At 43.3% G+C, this 9,572-nt stretch overlaps 1 protein-coding gene across 12 annotated transcripts in view; it reads left to right on the forward strand.

The window, feature by feature from the left end:
* The window catches only part of STIM1 (stromal interaction molecule 1), a 146,383-nt gene that overhangs the window by 45,796 nt on the left and 91,015 nt on the right, over positions 1 to 9,572 (forward strand). For 10 of the 12 annotated variants that reach the window (XR_008619654.1, XM_055091724.1, XM_055091716.1 and 7 more), the window contains exon 2: positions 3,024 to 3,154. Coding sequence is in view for 11 of the 12 variants with exons in the window: in XM_055091724.1 (XP_054947699.1) it covers positions 3,024 to 3,154 (131 nt within the window). In the remaining variant the exon portion in view is untranslated. Of the gene's footprint in view, positions 1 to 2,244; positions 2,291 to 3,023; positions 3,155 to 6,152; positions 6,295 to 9,572 lie in introns of those variants that run through there. The other 2 variants (XM_028501509.2, XM_055091720.1) reach the window with 2 other exon arrangements.

Raw genomic sequence — 9,572 nt, forward strand, 5'->3', positions numbered from 1 at the left:
GGACGCGCAGGCTCAGCGGCCATGGCTCACGGGCCCAGCCGCTCCATGGCATGTGGGATCTTCCCGGACCGGGGCACGAACCCGTGTCCCTTGCATCGGCCGGCGGACTCTCAACCACTGCGCCACCAGGGAAGCCCGAAGCTGGGATTTTGACACGTGTGTTCCGACTCCAAGTGCAGGGCTCTTTCATTGCAGTAATAATGTGTTGCTAAAATGGGTGGATCTTTTAAGGTAATTTCCGGATGGGTCTGGGAAACCTTGCCAGATTGGAATGTATTAAGAGAAGGTAGAAAGGTCTCAGGAAGGAGAGAGAGACAGCCTAGAAAATGCTTCATTAAAGGAATTATTTGTGAATTTTGGCTGACATGATTTTTCTGGACAGGATTCTATGGACATATGGGACATCAAGATTTTGTACTCCCTTATCCTCAATCCCTTTAATCCTTCTCTATGCCAGATGATGCCAGCAGCAAAGGTCACCTGTCTGTCTGATCAGGGTACAAACTAGAGCCTGATGCTTGAAGCCCAAACTTCTTGGACCTGCTGTAGGCCAGTTGTGCCCAGCCTGGACACCCCAGTCCCTAGAGCTTGGTAAACTATTCCCATTATTTTTTAAAGGCCTAATAGAAGTACTTTACTTAGGTTCATCCTGTGGGTGGATACAGGCTAATGAAAGATTAGGTTTCTTTGTTTTGGGTCAGAAATCTGTCGATCTGATGTGCTTCAGGTGTGCTACCTATGGAGCTCTAGAAAAGGGGTCAGCAAAGTATGGTCCAAGGGCCAAATCCAACCCACCACCTGTTTTTGTAAATAAAATTTTGTTGGAACACAGCTAAGTTCTCTCACTCATGTTTTGTCTGTGGCTGCTTTTGTGCTCAATGACATAGTTAAGTAGCTGCAACAGAGACTATATGGCCCATAAATCCTGAATGTTTACTGTCTGGCTTTTTACAGAAGTTGCTGACCCCTAGCATAACCTCAATTCTTTCTATTATGGCACTTAGTACATAGTGTTTTAATTGCTTATCTCCCCCACTTTTATAATTGAGCTCCTTGAGAGCAAAGATGAGGTCTGATTCATCTCTTTATACCCTGTGCTGATTATAGACCCTGACATATGAAGAGTACTCAATAAATGTTGTTTAAATGGGCATATCATATGCTGATCAAAAAGCTCTTATAGGCAATTATATATGCCTTTGAGTAATATAAAAACAGGAATAAGGGAAGGAAAGTGTTATGTTGGTTATGCTAATCTCAGTGCTGTGTGCTTCATCTATGAACTAGTCATTATTTACTGCAATTTTTTGGGGATAGGTAATTTGTGGATAGGAGTCCATGAATGAAGCAATCATGCCAAGAGCTCTAGTTGGTGAGGAAACTGAGAAACAATGCCTTAATTTTTGGCTATTTTCTACTCTTTTCCTCAGTACCCACCACCCCTTTACCCCACCCTCCATTTTCCACTCCACCTTGCCAGGACAAAGGTAGAGGAACATAAATTTCCATGGAGGTACTTATTTCTTTTGTATGCATACTATTTATCTACTTTTTTCTTTTATAAAGCCATTTCTTCAGTTTGCTTCCTACCAGCATTACTGTCCGTGGCTTCCAGAAGATGAAACTAAAGCTGTCTGGTTACCTTGGCATAAAGGCAGTCAGGTGAAGTGCTGGCCTGCGAGTCAGCAGACCTGGGCTCTTGCTGTGCCTCTTCAGCGACCTTTGACTTTGGGCACATCCGTTAACATCTGTGAGCTTCAATATCCAACATATTTTTATTGAGTCACATCTGGGACTTAAAAAATTTAATATTTATACCGCTCCTCATTTTGAAAAGGATTTGAGCAACTAGCAAGCGATAGAGAGGTGACCTGTCCAATCCTGTCTCTGTTTCTCACCAGCAGACAAGTAAATGATTAGATGGATTAGAGTGTTTCCGGTCTCTGATCAGGGCCTTCTAGAAGGCTTCACAGCCACAGCTTCTTCACCCTGTCCTTGCTTTCTCTTCTGTGACTGCTTCCGTTATCTGGGAGGTCACGGTTTTTCTTGTCTTCTTTGGCGGTGATCTGAAGAGTATTTTGCCTAGAAAGATCACGGTCGAAAGGCAAGAGGAATTTTATACTCTAGGAATTGGAAGAAATACCAGAAACTTTAGTTAAAATGTCTTTTTCAAATAGTGAACTTGAAGCCTGAAGAAGGGAAGTGACCTCCTTAGAGCTACAGAGTGGAGCTACGACTAGATTCCAGGCTCTTTCTGCTATGTGCCTCGATCAGGCTAGGTGTTTTCCAGGTTCGTAAGAGAGGATTAGGTGTCATGAAAGAGACTGGGTGGGCTAGGCTCTTGTGCTGGTTTTATTGCTGTATGACTGTATGGTGATGGGTGGAGGAAGTTTCACTCCAGACCTCCATGCTGTTGTGTCAGATGTGCTCAGGACCTTAGATGTCTAACAGATGCTTGCTGAATGTAACTGTCCTGGAGAAGGCACAAGATGTGAAGGGTTTCCTCAGTTAGCCTGTGGCTGGCATTATATGTACAGGCAGTGACAAAGTGAACAAAAAGGAAAACTACGTAGTACTCTGGCCTTGGAACAAATGGCCTGTTTTCCTATTTCTAGAAAGATTGTATTAATTCACATTTATTTATTGACTAAAAATGATGTTTCATTTGAATATATATTTCTTTGATTACTAGTGAGACCTTTTCCTGTGTTCATCAGCTATTCGTACTTTCTCTCACTTGTATTTTTTTTCCTTGTGAGTTATTTATTAATGTTCTTTGTGTAGATCCCAGTGTATTCCTAGTCCTATGCTTGACTTCCCTGCCAAGGAACTATTAGGATAATAAAGCAATTGACCCTAAATAGGGAAGACAGTTAATATGAAATACTTTGATCACTGTACAAATAGTCTGTTAAGTGGCTATGTGAGGAGTCAGGTGCTAGAAGTCAGGGACTGTGAGACAGGTAGGTAATAGAGCTGGGTGGCAGCCACCAGTAATGTTGTCTCTTGCTTTTCCTGTACAGAGTTTTGCCGGATTGACAAGCCCCTGTGCCACAGTGAGGATGAGAAGCTCAGCTTTGATGCAGTCCGCAGCATCCACAAGCTGATGGATGATGATGCCAATGGTGACGTGGATGTGGAAGAAAGTGATGAGGTGAGCTCCCTCACCCTGTGTGGCTCTCTTCTCTTCCTGTGTGAACAGTCCCTGAAGCTGTCTAGACAGGCTGTTCCCTGAGGAGAGGTGTTCTTGGTATTGGCTTGTCCTCCAGGAATGCATCCCTATCAGGGAAGGTGATTCTCAGCAGAGCAGCCTCTAGGAGCCGGCCTGCCAGAGTGCAGGACTTACATCTGTGTCTGTGCCTGGACTGGCTCCTGTTTGCCTACCGGCTAGAAGCACAACACCGACCGAGCTGGGCTGTTTGAGAGGAGAGGGAGCCCTGAGGCTCATCTGTACAGTTTCCCTGAATCCTTACTGTAATCCTGCTGTAGATGGAGGGCGTCCATCTGTCCTTACTCTGTGCTCAGCCCTGTGCTGGCATGTGGAAGAGAAGGCAGAAGACAGTCAGATCTTGCCATTTGGAAGCGTATACTCTATTTGTGAGGAAGAAACAAAGGTTCCTAGAAAGATCGTTCTGAATTCCAGGCTGCAGTTGCTGGGAGCTAGTTGAGTGGTCCAGATAGTAAGACCGAGAGGAATCTCTAGGTGGAAAAAGCTCTGTTATTGTTTCACCGTTTGGCATGACTGCAGCTCCAATTCCACAGAGCCCAGAGCACAAAGTCATCATGTGTGAAAAGACTGAAAAGTTTCAGTTGTTTTCAAGCTCCACTTGAGCCAGCAGTGGGGTGAAGCTGGCAAGTTATGCCAGCCTTTAGTAGCGATATGGTGTATATCATGAGGGAGGGGCTAATCTAGTCTCTCCTCCTCTGGTTAGCCCACCTTTAAGTTGTGAATTCAACTTTGGATTTCACGTTGCCAAAAACATTTGAAACAGTGAAAGAGAGGAGTGACATGAATGATGAAGGGTATGGAAACTCTGAAACGGACAGCATTCAATACAATTCAGTGTTTATAACTGTCTATTATATGTGTGCCAGGCACTGTTCTAGAAGTAGGGATGTGGCAGCAAATACACATAATTACATAGAGATACATCTGTCCTCATATAATTTACAGTCTAGTGAAGAAACTTTAGCCTGGAAAAGAAAAGATTCAGATAATACAATTTCTGTCTTCAAATGCAATAGAAGTAGAGGAATCAGACTTAAATGATGACGATGATAACAATGAAATCCTTACTCTGTGCCAGGCACAGTGTTAAGCTCCTTGCATAGTTACTTTTTTAACTTTGTTAATAGCCTTAGGAAGTTGGTATTACCATCAAGGACTGGAACTTTGGAAAGGTTAAGCATTTTGTTCAGGGACACGCTGGGTAGGAGAACAGATCTGATTTCAAAGCCTATGCTGTTAAGTACTGCAGTATTGTTTCTCTTATGCTAAGGGCAGAACCAGGACCACTGTGGGGAAGGTAAAATGTAGGCATATTCTTCTGGAATAAAGAATCACCTCACAGCGCTATCTCGTCATAGAAGAGGCTTCCTTGGTAGGTAGGTAGTGAACTCCCTGTCACTGAAGATGGGAAGGTAGAACACAGCACTCCACTGATTGGTCAGCAGAGGGGATCCTTGTATCAGGATGAACTAGATAATGTCTAAGGAACTTATAAGAGGAGAAAAATAGACTTCCTGGAGGAAACGTAGAATTGGGAGAGAGTGGAAGGGGTGGGGCAGCCTGAGCAGCAGGAAGCAGTGTGAGCAAAGATGTGGAGGTAGTAAGAAGCGTGGAGGGTAGGACTGGTCACGCAGAGTGACTGTGGGAGAAAACTGCAGGACAAAAGCCTGGCAAGGAAAGGGGGCCCAGGCAACCAGGCTGAGATATGTATACTTGCTGAACCTGGCAGCTGTAGGTTCTTAAGCAAGGCCAACAGCCATGATGAAAGTATCCGAACTTTTGGTCACATCTAGATGTGTCACTGGCCCTCAAAGGACCCACATTTTATTTGTCTGTGCTGGGAATAGAGCCATGTTGCTGGTGGTGAGGGAGGCCTAGAGGTTTCCTGACCACAGGACTGGGAGATGCGTGGCACCACAGTCAAGAAGGTGATACGATCCAAGATCCACAAATTCCTGGATATCTTTGTCATCCGCTCCTCCTTCTTTTTTCACTTTCTGCTGAATTACTTTGTCAATGAGAGGAGGAAGAAAATGTTCTTTTTAGAGGAATGTACCACAACAAAAAGCTCATCAGCACAAACTGTTCTAAAATAACACAAAAGCTGTCACCCTGCTTTTCCCTGTGCCAGTGGTGAGCTGTTCTTTTTCAGTGTAGCTTCTGCCTTGGCCTCAGCTGCTCTCCCTACAGTCTAGACCTCTGGTGGGCAGAGGGGCCTGCCAGTCTGGGGTCTCATGATCATTCACAAGCTACTTTCTCTTTGAAAGAGAAAGTCATTGTAGCAAAGTGTGTGTGTTTAAGTCAGTCTCAACATATATGGAGTTCATGATCTAACTAGACCATTGGGTGGGCAGCTCAGAGCTTGGAATATTTGATTATGGATGTTGAGACACCAGAGTTGAAACCCTGGTTGTGCTGGCCATCAAGGACCTGAGATTTTTATGTCCCACTTAAAAGAATTGCTGATTACCCAAGGACCCTAGTAGAAGTCTGCTGGGATACTCTATTAAGGCCTCATTTATTCAGCCTCATATCAGTACGTTTTTCAGATAACTGAACTATAACCTCATTTCTAGATATTTAAAAATTTTAGCCATTTTCGAAGTAAGCTTTCCTTCTTACAGATTACTGTGAACAGATTGTTACTTTCTTTGGATTATTCAAAGCGTGTCTTCAGGGCCTCTTGCACTGTTACCCCAGTGCTTACATTCCTGTATGCATTGTTGTGATTTCTTTTTATAGTTTTCTGTCTCTTCTTTGATTCATTCTCATTTCTGATCTTTCTATCTCTGCTGTAAGCTATGAAATTAGACTTTTGGTAAACTGAGACCCAGCAGCCATTTTATAGAAAATATATAGTCATTTGTGTGGGGAGAAGCCAATTTGACTTCTCAAGTGTCATCTTTGCTTGCTTTTGTCCTAGGTAGCAGAGGCTATGGATTGTGGGCCCTTCAGATGAGCAAGATGGCACTATTGGTGCTGGTGTCCTCCTTGCAAAGCTGACAGGGAGTTCTACCAGCCTGGCAGTGTGGGAATTCATGACCTGTGTTCTACTGAGACCTCTGGTAGGGATACTGCCCCTGGGCAAAGGATTTGCAGCAGTGGGATGGCACTTCAGCCTGTCCTGATAGTCTGAGGTGGGCAGACAAGAGCCTTCCTACAACCACTGTCCCCTTGACTGGACCAGACAGTTTGAGAGCAGTTTTATTTTCTTCTGTGGAGCCTACGTGGAAAATAAACCACATTTGTTCAGCCATTAAACAAATTCTTATTGAATACCTGTTATGTGTGAGCCACTGTTGTAGGGCTATAGATTCCATGATGAACAAAGCAGATAAGATCCCTGCTTTAATAGAGCTTCCATTCTAGTAATACGTATGTCATAGGTGATAAGTAAACTTTGAAATTAGGCAGAACTGTGATCAGGTTATAGTAGTTTAGTGACTTCCCTTTGGTTTTCTCAGGGTAAAAGGGTGGTTAATGATTCCTACCCTTGCAGCGTTGCTATCAGGATTAAGTGAGAAAAGTGCTGTTAAAAGTTCCCAGTCCAGATAAAGAACTCTCAAAACTCATCAATAGAAAACAAGCAACTCAATAAAAAATGAGACAAGATTTGAGCAGACACTTCATCAGAGAAGATATATGCATGGCAAATAAGCATATGAAAAAATGCTCAATATCATTAGCTATTAGGGCCGTACAAATTAAAACCACATTGAGGGGGCTTCCCTGGTGGCGCAGTGGTTGAGAGTCCTCCTGCCGATGCAGGGGACGCGGGTTCGTGCCCCGGTCCAGGAAGATCCCACATGCCGTGGAGCGGCTGGGCCCGTGAGCCGTGGCCGCTGGGCCTGCACGTCCGGAGCCTGTGCTCCACAAGGGGAGAGGCCACAGCAGTGAGAGGGCCGCGTACCGCAAAAAAAAAAAACAAACCCACATTGAGGGACTTCCTTGGTGGTCCAGTGGGTAAGACTCTGTGCTCCCAGTGCAGGGGGCCTGGGTTCGATCCCTCATGCATGCCTTAACTAAAAGTTTGCATGCCACAACTAAAGATCCCGCATGCTGCAACTAAGACCCAGTGCAGCCAAAAAAAAAAAAAAAAAAAAAAAAAAAAAACCCAACCCACAATGAGATATATACACCTGTTTGGATGGGTAAAATTAAAAAGTAGTCAAAACCGAGTACCATGTGAGGAGGAAGAGCCACTAGAACTCTTACAGAGTTTCTTATAAAGCTGAATACAATTTAATACATATCTCAGCAGTTCTACTTCTAGATATTTCTCCCTATAGATAAATGAAAATTTATATTCATATTAAAGCCTGTACACAAATGTTTATAGCAGCTTTCCTCATTATCACCAAAAACTGGACACAAATCAGATGTCCTTCAGTGTGTGAATGGATAAAACAAACTATGGAAAACTACTCAGCAATAAGAGGAATGAACTGTTGATGTACACAGCATAGATGAGTCTCAAAGGCGTTATTCTGAGTGCAGGAAACCATCTCAGATAGTTACATACTATATGATAACATCTAATGACATTCTAAGAAAGGCAAATCTATAGGGATGGAGGCCAGATCAGTGGTTACCAGGGGTTAGGGGTGTGGGGAGGGTTTGATTACAAAGGGGCAGCATGAGGGAGTTCTTTTTGGTAATGGAACTGTCCCATGTCTGGATTGTGGAGCAGTTATAAGAATCTACATAGTTACTAAAACTCATAGGACCATATTCCCCCTGTGCCCTCCATCACAGTTAATTTCTTCATATGTTAATTAAGAAAAATGTTCCCAGCATAGCATTGACACACAATTCAGGCTCAGTGAATGCTAATTATTGCCACCTTTCTATTTCCTCTATATTTCCAGGAAAGCTACCTACATCTGACGATTGTCTATATATATTTTTAATTAATTAATTAATTTTTGGCTGCATTGGGTCTTCATTGCTGCACGTGGGCTTTCTCTAGTTGTGGCGAGCGGGGGCTACTCTTCGTTGTGGTGCGCGGGCTTCTCATTGTGGTGGCTTCTCTTGTTGCGGAGCACAGGCTCTAGGCACACGGGCTTCAGTAGTTGTGGCTCACGGGCTCTCGAGTGCAGGCTCAGTAGTTGTGGCATATGGACTTAGCTGCTCCACGGCATGTGGGATCTTCCCGGACCAGGGCTCGAACCCGTGTACCCTGCACTGGCAGGCAGATTCTTAACCACTGCGCCACCAGGGAAGTCCCTGACAATTGTATTTTAATGTTCGTTTGTGGAATGACTGACCAATATCACTGTAGCAAGCATGTTGTCAGGCTGAGATGGGAGTCTTATGCAAGGGTGTGATCATACATTTTGCGGGGTGGAGATGGGTACATTAGTATGAGCCTGGGAAGCTGCAAAATATACTTAACCTTCTGTTAGTGTCTGTGGTGTCTGGTGTAGAATATAGCACAGGGTTAAAAGCTTGTGCTGCAGAGTCACACAGACCCAGGTTTAAACCTGGCTCTCCCTTTACCAGCTGTGGAAACTTTGAGAAGTCACTTAATCTCTTTAAGCCTCAGTTTCCTCATTAGAAGTGGAGTGATACCCATTTACCATTGCAACAAAAAGAATAAAATACCTAGGAATAAACCTACCTAAGGAGACAAAAGACCTGTATGCAGAAAACTGTAAGACACTGATGAAAGAAATTAAAGATGATACAAACAGATGGAGAGCTATACCATGTTCTTGGATTGGAAGAATCAACATTGTGAAAATGACTATACTACGCAAAGCAATCTACAGATTCAGTGCAATCCCTATCAAACTACCACTGGCATTTTTCACAGAACTAGAACAAAAAATTTCACAATTTGTATGGAAACACAAAAGACCCCGAATAGCCAAAGCAATCTTGAGAAAGAAAAACGGGGCTGGAGGAATCAGACTATAGTACATACTTCTATATGTACTCTACTTCAGACTATAGTACAAAGCTACAGTCATGAAGACAGTATGGTACTGGCACAAAAACAGAAATATAGATCAATGGAACAGGATAGAAAGCCCAGAGATAAACCCATGCACATATGGTCAACTTATTTTTGATAAAGGAGGCAAGAATATACAATGGAGAAAAGACATTCTCTTCAATCAGTGGTGCTGGGAAAACTGGATAGCTACATGTAAAAGAATGAAATTAGAGCACTCCCTAACACCATACAGAAAAATAAACTCAAAATGGATTAAAGACCTAAATGTAAGGCCAGACACTATAAAGCTCTTAGAGGAAAACATAGGCAGAACACTCTATGACATAAATCACAGTAAGATCCTTTTTGACCTACCTCCTAGAGAAATGGAAATAAAAACAAAAA

Source organism: Physeter macrocephalus, chromosome 16 (assembly GCF_002837175.3).
Source record: "Physeter macrocephalus isolate SW-GA chromosome 16, ASM283717v5, whole genome shotgun sequence".
Taxonomy (NCBI): Eukaryota; Metazoa; Chordata; class Mammalia; order Artiodactyla; family Physeteridae; genus Physeter; species Physeter macrocephalus.